The sequence below is a fragment of the Loxodonta africana genome, chromosome 18 (genome assembly GCF_030014295.1).
Source record: "Loxodonta africana isolate mLoxAfr1 chromosome 18, mLoxAfr1.hap2, whole genome shotgun sequence".
NCBI lineage: Eukaryota > Metazoa > Chordata > Mammalia > Proboscidea > Elephantidae > Loxodonta > Loxodonta africana.
Window position 1 is genome coordinate 70952099 of NC_087359.1, and position 14289 is coordinate 70966387.

Below are 14289 nucleotides of genomic sequence, written 5' to 3' on the forward strand. Positions count from 1 at the left end.
AAATAGTGGGATGGCCCACACCCAGGGCCACAGGTTGGAAAATAAAGAGACACGCTGTAGCGTGAGTCAGGGGAGAGATGGCCTTAGAGGAAGACAACACCGTCCCTCAGCTGAGATAGGTGCCTCCTCCTGCCACCCCAGTCTCTGTGCTATGGCCATGCCATCCTCACCTTCACCCCCCATGCACCCCCAGCCCCTGCAGGCCGAGCCCACTGTCCAGAGGGACAGAAGCAGTGCCTGGACACACAGCCATGCGGACAGAGCAAGTACATCCAGAGCAGCCCACTGTTTTCCAAGCCTGAGTTTCCGCCTTTTGCCAGACCCCTTTCCTCTGAGACCCGGGATACTGGGTCCCTCACATCTTCCAGAGCCCGAGTGTGCGCATGTGGAATGTGGTGCGGTTGTGGAGGGGGGGTGTCCGGTTGGGAGCAGGATCTGATTCCTGTTTCCTGCCCCTACTCACTCAGCCCTGGGAGGTGACTGAGAGTGGAGGGGACTCAAGGGTGAGTGCTTGGGGCCGGAATACCTGGGTCCCTGCGAGAGGCCGGAGTAAGGGGTGGGGAAGGAAGCAAAGGCTGGTACCTGAGAGGAGGGCGGGCTCCCTGAATGGGGCCAGGGCCGGGGAGGAGCTGGCCAGCTGGTGAGGTGCTGCCTGGGCCACCTCGCTAAGGGGCTTCCTAATAGAGACAGAGAGCCATTGAGCTGCAAGACTTCACGATCTGCAGCCCGCAGCCCATTTAATTTTTCAAGAACCTCAGCTTGGGCCTGGAGGGGTCAGACTCTCCTGCTGACTCCTGAAGGGAGTTTGGGTATCTCCCCACAACTCCTGACCCTATAGCCTTCTGGGACTGCACCCTCCTTCCCTGAGGGAGAAAGAAAAACCCAGGTCCCAGCGTCCTGCCCTCCCCTGGCCTGGGCCTTCAGTCTGGTCTCCAGGCCACTCCCCAGGCATCTTAGCAGGACGCAGGCCTCCACTGAGGCCTTTCCCTGTGTCTGGATGGGAGGATAAAAGACCATGCCCAGGGCCTCCTGGTCTCCTGGGGTCAGAGGCTCCAGGAATCTTCATAGCAGGAAAAGGAGACTAAAAATAATCCGGAAAGGGAGAGTCCAGAGAGAGGAACTGGGAAACGGGGGGTGGAGGGCCGGCTGGAGCAGGGAAATAGTGATGCATCCCTCACTGCCCAGGCACAGGCATACACACGCGCACGCGCCTGCCTACACACGCACACACTTGCATACTTCTTAGTGGGGCACACTGCACACACTGTACACACACTCTCCATACTACATTCCTACTCAATAAGCACGTACATGTACATTCTCTCACCACATCACACAACTCCTCGGAACTACACACAGGCAGCACGCACACCCCACCCCCCACACTAATCACCATGAACTCAGCAGGTCCACACTTAAACCACACGCACAGACGTGCAAGCACGTAGTGGCTATCCTGGCAAGCTGAAACCCCCTCACTGAGCCAGCCCACCAACCTGGGTTTCTACTTCGGTGCCCCCACCCCCAGCCTCACCGCCTCCTCTGGCCTGACTGTGGCAACAGAAGCCAAATGGAGGTGGAGAAAGGCTGCCCCGGAGGGTCTAGGGCCCTCAGGAGGTGGAAGGAGAAGGAGGGGAGGGAGGCGGAGGAGACAGAAGAAAGTGGAAAAGAGAAGGAAGGAGCGAAGTGCGTCAGCCTTCCCTCTCGACCCCAGAATCCTGGCTCGTGCGCGCTCCTGCAGACGATGTCTTTCCGCCTTGATTGCTGTGAGGGCACAGGTCCACTCACCTTCGGGACACTGAAGGCCTCTCTCTCGCCTGCCCTCCTCCTCAGGGAATGACTCCAGCAGAGTGCCCCATTCTTCTGAAGAGCTCTGAGGACGATGTCCGCCCAGTCCCTTCCTGCAGCGACACCCCCAACTCAGAAACCTCCTCGGATCATCCGCCTCCGCCCTCCTTCTCGCCCCCGGGGGGGTGCCCAGACACCAGGGCTCCCCCACAATGGCTCCTCCCCACAAGAACCTCCCCCCACCTCCAATGATGCACCAACTCCGATGTGCACCCCCATCTTCTGGGAGCCCCCAGCCACGTCCCTCAAGCCCCGTGCTCTTCTGCCCCCCTCAGCTTCTAGAGCCAGCCTCGACTCCCCAACCTCCCCAGGCTCATCTTCTAGTACCCCCAGTCCTGTGTCCCAGCGCTCCATCTCCCCAGAGCTTGTTCCCCAGTCTCCGGTCCCCCCACCCAAGCCCTCCAGGTCACCCTGCACACCTCTGCTCCTGCTTCCTGCCGCCCAGGCCCTGGCCCCGGATGGCTCCACTTCGGATGGCTCCACCTCGGGCCCCGGCACTGGCACTGTGCGGAGGCTGGCTGGCAAGTTTGAGTGGGGGGCTGAAGGCAGGGCTCAGGCTGCCGATGCCCTGGAAAAGGGTCCCCAAAGTGGAACGGATGTGAACCGGGAGAGAGAGGCTCCCCAGGGCATCCTTGCTGGGAGTGGGTCCCAGGAGAACGGCGCTGTGGGTAAGTGCAAGGCGGCGCTGGGGTGGTCCCAATCCAGTTCATCTTTATTTTCAATACTTTAAGAGGGGGCACTTTCAGGGGCTGAAATGGATTTTGTGTTTAGAAAATCTGGTTTCAGTATCTCTGAGGGTTTTGAAGAGAGTCAGAGTTGGGAAGATAGATGCCTGGAGCTGGACCTCGATGCTCCTGTGGCTGGCTGGGTGGTTACAGTCAGGGAAGAGGCTTGGACAGGTGGGGCCAGGCCCCAAGGACTTTCTCCTTAGGACATCCTTGTGTCCCACAGATGCTCCCCTGGCCTGTCCTCCCGGCTGCCCCTGTGTCTGTCATGTAGCCCGGCCTGGCCTGGAGCTCCGATGGGTGCCTGTGCGGGGCTGTGAGGATGGCCCCAGGGTCCCCAGCCGGGTCTCCCCACTGCGAACCTCCCGTTCCCGCCCCAACCCTCCAAACAGCAGCCACCCCCCAGTTGTCCTCACGTCCTACCGCTCCACTGCTGAGCGTAAACTCCTGCCACCCCTCAAGCCCCCCAAGCCGGCTTGGGTCAGGCAGGATGCCGCCATCCCTGGGGACTCGCCACAGCCAGACCTGGGTCTGCCCTCCGAAGATGGAACCCAAACAGGTACACAGCACCTCTGGGCTGTGAAGGGAAGGGGTAGATGGAGGTGGGGGAGTCTAAAAATCCAGGAACTACGACCCCCGACAGGCCCTGGGCTTTTTATCCTTTCATCAGCGGCTTCTCTGGGGCTGACGGGAGTTGTAGTTTCTGTAGTAATAGTCTCTGCTGTGGTCGGAGCTCGGAGTCCTGGGCTGGGGATCCTAGAGATTTGCTCTCTTCACTCTGGGTTCTCTCTCCAGGGGACAGTCCTGATGAAGCTCCTCGCAACGATTCTCCAGCAACCATGGAGGGCAGGTACCAAACAGCCACCATTACTCCCTCCCACTCCCATGCTCCTACCTGAGGGCAGACTAACCGTCACATGTAGTTAAATACCACTTTCACAAGGTGGAGTGAAGAAGGGCTGGGACTCTAGAGACAAGCAACCCTGGTTTCTGTTCCCAGTTCTGCCCCTTATTAGTTCTGCGACCTTATAATATACCTTTCTGAGTCTCAGTGTCCTCATCTATAAAAAACAAAACACAATACAAAAACCCTTGCTGTTCAGTCGATTCTGACTCATAGCGACCGACCCTACAGGACAGAGTAGAACTGCCCCATAGGATCTCCAAGGAGCAGTTGTTGGATTCGAACTGCTGACCTTTTGGTTAGCAGCTGAGCTCTTAGCTTATGCTACCAGGGCTCTGCTCATCTAGAAAATACCTATGAAATGCCACCTACTCCACAGAGCTGTTGGGATATGATATCAGCAAAGAACTGGGCTCTGTTTTAGTTGCCTTCCCCCTGGTAACTATTGCCCACAGATCCACTGGCAATCGTGAACACTTCTTCTCTGTTATCTGGACTTGTTGATTGTCTTAGATTCCCCGACTTTGTCAGAGTTAATCCTGGCCCATTCATTTAGTCAACAAACATTTACTGGCTTGGAGGAGTAGGTGTGTGATGGTGCTGATAACCAGAACAGGGGGCACAGGGAGCCGCAGGTGGTGGTGGGAGGTGTAAGAATCTGGGTTTGATCATGTTGACTTTCATCGAGGCACAGACAGGACATTCTAGACAGTGGTTGCTAAAAAGACAGGGACTTGGAAGTCCCTGGTATATAATGGTGGAGATAACAGGCTGGGTGGGCCCCAGTTAGGTCAGGGCCTCCCTGCAGCAGGCACACAAAAAAAATATGGGGTTTGATCTGGGGAGCTGTCAGGGCTGTGCATACAACCATGCAGGCTGGGCACTCTCTTATGCTGTCATGTGCATAGCACCCCCTGGAGGTGTGCACAGCAGTGGCTCTGGGTCTCCCATCCCTTTTTCTCTCCACAGGGAAGAGGAGGGGCTGGAGGGGCTGAAGGAGCAGAACTGGGAGCTGCCCCTGCAGCATGGTAAGGCCTCTAACCTTGGGGTCCCTGTTGTGACCATCAAGCAGAGGGGCAGGGGTTTGGGGCACTGAACCTCCCTGATGTGTTCCTGTGCTTTCCAGAACCCTTGTACCAGACCTATCGAGCGGCTGTGCTCTCAGAGGAGCTCTGGGGGGTTGGTGAGGATGGGGGTCCCTTTCCAACAAACCCTGGAGAGGCTCCAACTTTAGCACGGCCTCCCGGACCTCGAAACACACTGTGGCAGGAGCTTCCGGCTGTTCAGGCCAGCGGCCTCCTGGAGACCCTCAGCCCCCAGGAGAGGCGCATGCAGGAGGTGGGTGCACCTGGGGTTGGGACCAGCCAGACCCAGTGTAGGGGAAGAGCGGGGCCGAAATCCTGGGCTGGCCATGAGCTGGGCCATGAGCTATCTGGGCTTTCCCCTACTACCCTGTCCTTCCTCAGAGCCTGTTTGAGGTGGTGACGTCTGAGGCCTCCTACCTGCGCTCTCTGCAGCTGCTGACTGACACCTTTGTGCTCAGCCAGGCACTCCGGGACACGCTAACCCCCCGGGATCATCACACCCTCTTCTCCAATGTGCAGCGAGTCCAAGGAGTCAGCGAGCGGTCAGTGGGACCACTGTCCTTCTAGGAGACCAGGCTCCGGTGCTTCGGCACTTCCCTGGCTTTCTCCCCATCCTGGTCCTACTCCTCCAAGGAACCAGTCTGTTCCCAGCTCTTCCCTCCAGAACCCAGGAGGCCTGGCTCTCTGTCCCTCCATTGCCTGTTTCCCTCACGCCTCCAGGTTTCTAGGAACGTTACTGTCCCGTGTGCGCGCCTCTCCTCACATCAGTGACCTGTGTGACGTGGTGCACTCCCATGCCGTGGGTCCTTTCTCAGTGTACGTGGATTACGTGCGGAACCAGCAGTATCAGGAGGAGACCTACAGCCGTCTCATGTAAGAACTCCTCAGAGGTCTGGGCGTGGGGAGACAGCTGGGGAGCAGGGTTGGGGTCTCAGTCAGAGAGGCTGGGGAACCAGATCAGAGGCTGGGGAACCAGATCAGGGGCTGGGGAGGGGTTTGAAGCAGAGGCTAGCCACCTGGATTTTCTTCCTGCAGGGACACGAACATGCGCTTCTCTGCAGAGCTGCGGCGGCTGCAGAGCCTCCCCAAGTGTGAGCGACTCCCGCTGCCCTCCTTCCTGTTGCTGCCCTTTCAGCGTATCACCCGGCTCCGCATGTTGCTGCAGGTGCCCGTCCTGGCTTGGGGAGTCTTCTGCCCCACTAGCCCAGCAGGAGAACTCTACCCAGGGGCCTTTTGCCTGGTCACCACCATTTCCCACCATCAACACCACCAGTTGTCTTTGAGTAACTCTGACTCATGGCAACCCCATGGGTGTCAGAGTAGGACTGTGTGCCACAGGGGTTTCAAAGGCTGGTTTTTCAGAATTAGATTGCCTGGCCTTTGTTCTGAAGCACCTCTGGGTGGACTTGAACCTCCAATCCTTTGCTTAGCAACTGCATGCCGTTGCACCACCCAGAGACTGCAAAAAGTCTCCTGAAGGGAGTGATAATGGAAAAAAGGCTGAGAAACACTCTTCTATTGCAAGCTGGAGACTCTGCCTACCCCAAAGCCAGGTCACTCAGTGTAGTGGGGATCTTAGTGTAAAGAGTCTCCAACTAGATTATCATCATCTTAATGGCTTATTCAGCTTTATACATGCTCAGTGTTGACAACATGATAATAATGATAATAACTGTAACAGCTAAGTGTCTGTTGAGTGCTCTGTTCCAGACACTGTTCTAGGTGCTATGTACCCATTTAACCTTTCCCAAAACCTTATGAGGGGAGGAACTATTATTTACCCCATTTTATAGATGAGGAAACTGAGGCACAGAGAGCTTAAATAACTTGCCCCAGGTCACACAGCTAATACTCGATGGGGACAAGACTTCAATCCACTTTTAACCACTCTATGTTATTTGCACTAATTGTTGTGGTTAATAAAAATTAAAATAAAATAATCACTACCCTCTTTTCAGCATTTACTATGTGCCACAGACTATGCTAAGTACTTTACATACATTGCGTTGCTGAAAATCCTTACGACAGTGGTATGAGGTGGGTATGATCCCTGTTTTACGGATGGGTAAAGTGAGGCTTCGAGAGGTAACATGACTTACTCAGGGTTATGCAGATGGTGAGTGGTGAGGTCTCTCAGCCTTGTTGAAGAATTTTCTCCACCAGCCCTATGATCTCTAAACTGAGCATTTCTCCAAGCCAGCCAAGGTCTTCTGAGCTGTGGCCCCTCTGAATCCCAGGACCGCAGAGCAAGGGGTCTAGTCGCCCTTTCTCCTTGTCCCCAGAATATCCTGCACCAAACAGAGGAGGGGTCCAGCCGCCAGGAGAATGCCCAGAAGGCCCTGAGTGCTGTCAGCAAGGTGGGTAGGAAGGATGCTGAGGTTGGGAGAGGTGGTGAGGTCATAGGGAGAGATGGAAGGGGTGGCAGGGAGTAGGGGCTGTTCTCTGGGGTGGGTGACCTGGCTCCCCTTACCCAGATCATTGAGCGTTGCAGCGCTGAGGTGGGGCGCATGAAGCAGACCGAGGAGCTGATCCGGCTCACCCAAAGGCTGCGCTTCCATAAAGTCAAGGTTCGTCCCTGCCCAGACTCCCCACTTTCCCTTTCCCCAGAGTGCTTCGAGGCCACTCCCTCCAGAACCTCCTGCTTCCTCGCAGGCCCTGCCCTTGGTCTCCTGGTCGAGGCGCCTGGAGCTGCAGGGGGAGCTGACGGAGCTGGGGTGCCGGAGGGGTGGTGTGCTCTTCCCTTCGCGTCCCCGCTTCACCCCCCTCTGCCTGCTGCTCTTCAGTGACCTGCTGCTCATCACTCAGCCCAAGAGGTGGCTCCCAGGGAGGGGGGGCACCCAGGTGGGGTGGAGGAGGGGGCCAGGTGAACCCCTGCTCTCACACTAAACCTCCTCTGTCCTGGGCAGTGGACAGCGGCTGCAGGTTCTGGACTATGCTCATCGCTCCCTGGTCCAGGCCCAGCAGGTTCCAGACCCATCTGGACCCCCTACATTCCGCCTCTCCCTTCTCAGCAACCACCAGGGCCGCCCCACCCACCGACTACTCCAAGCTTCATCCCTGTGAGTTGTGTCTCTGCCAGAAAACACCCTTGGGACCCTCCCCTGACCCCTCAGACCTCACCAACCTCTTGCCCAGTCTCTCCTCTGTGACCCCTGCCTAACCCCTGGGTCCACCTGTGACCCCTCCCATATCTTCACCAGGTCAGACATGCAGCGCTGGCTGGGAGCATTTCCTACCCCAGGCCCCCTTCCCTGCTCCCCAGACACCATCTATGAGGACTGTGGTGAGTCCCCAGGGGGGAGGAGGGAAGGAAAACTGAGTCTTAAGGGGAATATAGGGGAGGAGCTGAGAAGAGCCTTGAGTCTACTGCAGTGTCATCCACCCCCAACCAGAATGTTCCCAGGAACTGTGTTCAGAGCCTTCTACACCATCCAAGACTGAGGGACGGAGTCTGGTGTCCAGGGATCCCCCTAAGCACCTGCATAAGAGCCCTGAAGGTGGGAGATTGTTACTTATTCGTTCAATAAATACTTATTAAGCACTACTAGGTGCTGATCGGAAACACTGGTGGTGTAGTGGTTAAGTGCTACAGCTGTTAACCAAGAAGTTGGCAGTTCAAATCCGCCAGGTGCTCCTTGGAAACCCTATGGGGCAGTTATACTCTGTCCTACAGGGTCACTGTGAGTCGGAATTGACTCGATGGCAGTGGGTTTGGTTTCTTGGTTTAGGTGCTGATCGGAAACCCTGGTGGCATAGCGTTTAAGAGCGACAGCTGCTAACCAAAAGGTTGGCAGTTTGATTCCACCAGGCATTCCTTGGAAACTCTATGGGGCAGTTCTACTCTGTCTTATAGAGTCACTATGAGTTGGAATCGACTCGACGGCAACGGGTTTGGTTTTTTTGTTTAGGTGCTGATCACTGTTGTAGGCAATCCCTGTGAGCTGAACACATTGATTCTAGCAGAGGAGGCAGACAATAAAGAATAAGCAAAATGAATAACAAAATCATATAGTACATTAGAAGGTGACAAGTGCTATGGGAAAGCCAGACTGGGGCAGAGTAAAGGAGGTCAGGAGTGCAGGGTTGGGCAGGTTACGATTTTAAATAGAGAGGCTGAGGTGGACCTCACTGAGAGGGCAGCATGCGAGCCATGGATTGATGGAGGTGAGGGATTTAGCCACATGGGTATCTGGGAAAAGCATCCCAGTCAGAAGCAACAGTCCATGCAAAGGCCCGGAGGCCTGGCGAGTTCGAGGAACAGCAAGGAGACCAGTGTGGCCGAGGGGAGTGAGGAAAGGGGAAAACAGCAGGAGATGAGATCATAGAGGTAACAGGGACCAGATCATGCGGGTCCTTGTAGTGGTTCTAAGGACTTGGGCACGGGCTCTGAGTGAGATGAGCAGTGATTGCCAGGTTTGACACGTAGGACCCCAACGCTCCAGGCTCCTCTGCTAATTCCCATACCCACCATGACCCTCAGAGCCTTAGACCCCCCCTTGGGCCTCTCTCTTCCTCCTCACCTGACCTCCTCCACCGTTCTTGGGTCTCTGTCTTTCCCCAGGCTGGCTGAAGGGGGTCCCTGGGGTCTTCCCCCCCCAGTTGGTGTGTGAAGTCACAGGAGAACATGAACGGAGGAAGCACCTTCGACAGCACCAGAGGCTTCTTGAGTCTGTTGGGTCCTCTTCTGGCCCCTCCAGTGCCCCCCCACCCTAATACAGGCTGGGAACGGGGCACCTGTTGGGACAGCTGGCAGTGTGGCCCATGGACACAGAGTTGGCTAAAATCCTCAGCCAGAGAGGACAAAGGCCACTCATCCATGGATTCACTGTCAGTGAAAACACTACCTCAAGTGGCAGCCAGCAGAGACCAAGCCTGGGGCGGGGCGGCCAGTGGCAACAGGGCCACCTGAGCCTACAGCGATGAGGAACGGGGACGGCTTGAATGCGTTGCCAACGGAGGCAGAGGCTTGGGGAAGACCAGTCGCCACTGAGTTGACCCTGACCCACGGGGACTCCGCGTGTGCCCCACGGGGACTCCGCGTGTGCCCCACGGGGACTCCGCGTGTGCCAGAGAACTGTGCTCCATCGGGTTTTCGACAGCTGATTTTTTGGAAGTAGATCACCAGGCCTTTCTTCCGAGGAGCCTCTGGGTGGACTCGAACCTCCAAGCTTTCAGTTAGCGGCCAGGCAGTTTAACTATTTGCACCACCCAGGGACTCCAACTCAGGATGACTCCACGTGTGCACAGTAGGACTGCTCCACAGGGTTTTTATGGCTGTCAGCTTTCGGAAGCAGATTACCAGCCTGTCCTCCGAGGTGCCTCTGGGTGGGTTCAAACCACCAACCTTTTGGCTAGTAATCTAGTGCTTAGCCATCGGGGCCACCCAAAGACTCCCAGGGACAGTGCAGAGCAGTTAATGGGTGCTAAGGCGGCCAAGCCCTTGGTTGATGAGTATCCCTGCTGTGGTTATAGCCAAGGAGTGACCACGCTAGGTCAATCATGCAATTTAAAAAAGCACACACTGGAGATAAAGTCCTAGGATAAAATAGCTAACAGGGATGAGCAGGGACTCACCCAGCCAAAGAAGATGGTGGCCTGGGTCCCAGAGACCAGTAATGACCCTACTTGGTTCTACAGTAATGATGGGTCCTGCCCTTTTAGACAGGGAAGTATTAGAGTGTATTCCCAGGGTGCCTCTCAAGCCACATCCCCCTTTCCAGGAAATTCCAGAGCGTGTGTCTCAGAGAATGTGTGTGCGTGCATGTGTGTGTATGTGGCAGAGGGTGAATCTGTTGAAGATAGTGTGTGTGTGGTGATTGCTCCCCACCCCTGACGAATGTGTTCCATTTCTTTCCTCACTCCCATTTTCCCTGTTATTCTCTCCAAAAAAGACACTTGTTCTGAGCTCCAAAGGCAAGTGTGCTGGGAGTGGTTTGAGGCCAGAGCTGGAGTTCTGGGTCTCTTGGAGGCCAAGGTTCCATGACACTTGGAAGGTGATGTTATTGGAGCAGCCAGGCAGCCTGGCAGAGGACCTCAAGGGACTGAGGACGGCCAGGACCTGGAGCCCGAGGCCCCCTGAAGTCTGCAAGCCCTTCTTGCCCCACAGCCTGGCCTCCAGGACCCCTGCTAACAGAGCCTCCAACCTGAACTCCAACCAGTCGGCCAGTCACTGACTCAGCCTTCGGACCTGCTGTGGGACCTAGGGCTGGGTGAAGAAAACGGCAGCTGTGGATCACAGGCCGGCTGGTCAACTCCCTGGGCTTGCTTGCCTTCCTCCTGGTGCTCTCACGGAAACACTGGGCTAAGCAGTGGGGCGAGAACAGAGAACTGGTGTTGCTGCCCAGCTCTATCCAGGGCATCTGCTTCCAGATGAGAAACTGCCCCCACATGATGCCTGAAGGAGGGGAGGGACAGAGACAGAGTGGAGCAGACAGACCACTGTTGGCGACTGTGGGCCCAGGCCTGGGACAAGGCCATCCCTGGGCTAGGCCATCCACGTGGCCCCTCTGCTCATGCTTGGCAACCTGCCTAGGACAGAAACTTCTGCACTGACTACAGGAAGTACAGGGACTCTAGGAGTCTCAGAGGGAGGACACAGGCATTTGGTGTGTCTGTGCCTTTGGGGACTCACAGCACAGTGGTTGGCATACGGGAAACCCTCAATAAATGTTGGTGGAGTTATATTGAGGCTCTTCAGGGGAGTGTATGTCTCAAGGGGCAGTGGTCACCAGTGGTTTTCTAAGGGGAATGGGGCTGGATGCAAAGGGATGCTTCAAGAGCAGAGTCCTGCTGGTAACTGGGGCTCAGAGACCAGGCCCAAGGCCTGAGTATGTTGGCCCACCCATAGCTCCCGAGGGATCTAAGATAGGGGAGGGAGGTTACAGCTGCTGGGACGGAAGGCTGCTTTAGGCTGGGGCAGAGGACTGGGCAGGGCCAGGCATGGCTGGGACTCCAAGAGGATTATGGGAGATGCGGCAAGAAGGACAAAAAAAGCAGTCAGCAGTAAATGTACTTTATTGACCAGCCAAATACCTCTGTATTTAGTTCAATTCAGCACCTACTTATTGAGTGCCTTTGATGTACCGGGCACTGCTGCAGGTGCTGGGGATACACAGATGAAAAGGACAAGGTGCTTGTTCTCAAGAAGCCTACGTTCTAGCTAGGGGAGGCAAAGTTACCAAGCAAACACATTAGTAAGTAAGATAAAGCCAGACAGTGGCAAGTATTATGAAGACAACACAGCCCTGGCTGTGACAGAGAATGTCATGGGGCGAGGTGAGGTGGCGGGCAGCTTTAGACTAGGTGGTGCCCTGATTGTGTTTGTGCAGGACAAACAGTCCTGAGGAGGGTGGTCTGCAGTCTGAAGTTCTGTCAGGGAGGGCTGAGGGGCATGAAGCACAGCTATGAGAAAGGGGCAGTGTTGGGGGCTGGGGAACATGGTGCATGAGGAGAAAGTAGGTGGGAGATACGAATGTGGATCAGGTAAGGATTTGAACTACTGGCCTTTTGGTTAACAGCTATAGCTTGCCATAGGTTTTAACCACGGCACCACCAGGGCTCCAAGAAAGACAGACAAAGGAAAAGCTGGGCAGGTACAGGTGGTACAGATGGCAGTGGGTAACTTGGCTCATCCTGAATTCTCTCCTCCCTTTCTCAGGCATCTACCTCTTTTCGTACAGCCGCCTGCTGGTGCCCATCATCCTCTCCTCCTGGGTTGCTCCATGCACTTCTTGCCTCTCTGAGCTGCCTTCTGTGGGTCCTCGTAGGTGAAGTAGGAGAGATCACCGGAGGAGAAGCCTCTCAGTGGTGCCCTGTCTGAAACTGCTGGCATGGGGGTGAGGATAGGGGTTGGTACAAATGTCCCAGGTGGAATAGAGAGATTCACTGACCCACTTAGGAGTCCTGGAGCTGCAGTTAACCCATTCCTTCCATTTCTATCACTCTGGGGAGGTGGAACAAAGGTTGTCAAAGGGTTAGGAAAGGTGCAGGGGTGTGTGTGGGCGGGGTGTCTGAGGGGACTGGGTGGGGAAGCCAGGCACCTGCTGGGAGGTTTCTTTCTTGCTTGCCTGCCTGCCTGGCTTCCTTCTTCCCACCTTCCCTCCCTCCCTTCTTCTCTTTCTCCATCTCACCCTCCCTCCCTCCTTTCTGAGTTTGTGTGCTCTGCCCACCCAGGGCTCTGCTCCGCATATTTGTGGTCTCCATATTCAGGGGGTCGATGATAATGCAGATAGGGCACTGACCTCTCTTGGCTCTGGCCCTTCTATGGGCTCTGGGCCAACGTCGAAGTGACCATTTTTACCAGCGAGCTAGGAGGGCTTTAGAATCATGACCACAAACAACAGGTGGATAAGAGGAGCCTCCCTCCTCCCTGCAGCCTGCTCACTAGCTCTCTCCCCTCTTCTACCTCCAAGGGCCCCTCGAGCTCACTTCCTGCGCTTCTTCCCAGAGCCCCTCGGCCTGGCCCAGCTCGCCTAGACGAGACAGGCTCTCTCCATCCCTGAAAGCTGCGGGTACCTGTCCTCCAGGCCGGCCAGCACACCAGCCAGGCGCACCCTCCCCGTCCTTCCCTCCGACAGCTACATCACGAGCCGGGGCGACTCCCACAAGCCACCCCCGCCCTTGCTTTCCCTGCACGCCCCCTCCTGACTACGAGAGCACCCGGGCAAGACCAACGGGAGCCTGCCCTCGGGCACCCCGACGAGGCCCGGCCCCCTGGCTCCGCCCCCGGCGTGGCTCCGCCCAGCCACGCTCGCGCGCTTCCGGCCGGCGGAAGGAGACGCGCGCAGAGGGGGGGGGCGCTGCGGCCCAGACTTCCTTCCGTCGGGGTTTTCTACGACTTCCGGCCGGGGTGAGCTCAGTCTCCTGGTTCTCAGGGCTCGCCTTCGACGCTAGGCGGGGCCCGGGGGTGGGCCGCCCCGCGGAAGAATGCTTAAGTGGAGGCGCTGTCTGTCTCCTCGGCGCCGGGAATGCTGGGCCGTCGCGGGTGTCCCGGCTTCCTGAGGGCCGGGGCTGACCGTCTGAACCCTCGCGGCGTTTAGCTGGCTGAGCCGACTGGGGTTGACTTCGGGCAGACTCCGTCCCTTCCGCGGCAGCTCACGAGCATAGGCGGCGGCGGGGCTGGCTTTTCCCACCGGTCCCTGACGCACCTGTGCCGCCGGGCACCCTGCCTCGGGGCTTCGTCTCAAACTGCTGCCCGGCCGACCCACTGACTTCTGCAGTCCTGTCGCACTCCTCCCGGCCCCTCGATTTCCTGTTTCCTCCTTCCCAGCATTCTGCTGCTCCCGTCCCCTCTCCAACTCCAGGAACCACCTCCCCTTCTTTTCCGAAACCTTTCACCACCCCATCCACCTTCAGAAATCTGAAACTGCTTGCTGTGGGAAGGGGTTAGGGGTGAATCAAGATTTTTAAGAAAAAATACAAAATGCGAATAAAAAAAATGTGGTACCAGAATGAGTATTTAGAAGGAGTATAAGACAGTAAATTGATCATTTAAACAGTTGACAAGGAACCTTATTTAAAAAAACCCAGAAAAATAAGAATTTTATGAATTTGTTGACACATCTCTCAAATTTTTCTTCTGTGATTCTTAGTTGGTTGCTCTCATTTCCTCTTCGAATGACATCAATTTTATAATACTTTTCCACTGAGAGGATAATTCAGCCTTCGAGCACAAATGTATTACTATTACTTAATTGTTGTAAAAATATATGTAACAACACTTGCCAGT

The 14289-nt window shown here is 56.1% G+C and overlaps 1 protein-coding gene across 1 annotated transcript; it reads left to right on the forward strand.

The window, feature by feature from the left end:
* The first annotated feature begins 1509 nt into the window (after positions 1–1509).
* ARHGEF15 (Rho guanine nucleotide exchange factor 15) lies at positions 1510–9275 on the forward strand. The gene is made up of 15 exons (XM_003416915.4): positions 1510–2516; positions 2800–3132; positions 3369–3423; positions 4447–4505; positions 4604–4815; positions 4944–5104; positions 5283–5435; positions 5598–5727; positions 6845–6919; positions 7037–7129; positions 7215–7375; positions 7469–7621; positions 7763–7845; positions 7955–8059; positions 9124–9275. Exons 1-15 carry the CDS (start codon positions 1883–1885, stop codon positions 9273–9275), a joined length of 2559 nt encoding a protein of 852 aa, XP_003416963.1. The 5' UTR covers positions 1510–1882.
* Positions 9276–14289: the final 5014 nt, after the last annotated feature.

What these genes read in the sequence shown, in the direction of transcription:
- ARHGEF15 (XM_003416915.4), top strand. Translation starts at nt 1,883, where the DNA reads ATGTCCGCCCAGTCCCTTCCTGCAGCGACACCCCCAACTCAGAAACCT. An exon ending in CGAAGATGGAACCCAAACAG is followed by an intron (nt 3,133 to 3,368) that starts GTACACAGCACC and finishes TTCTCTCTCCAG; the next exon opens with GGGACAGTCCTGATGAAGCT. An exon ending in AGGAGAGGCGCATGCAGGAG is followed by an intron (nt 4,816 to 4,943) that starts GTGGGTGCACCT and finishes GTCCTTCCTCAG; the next exon opens with AGCCTGTTTGAGGTGGTGAC.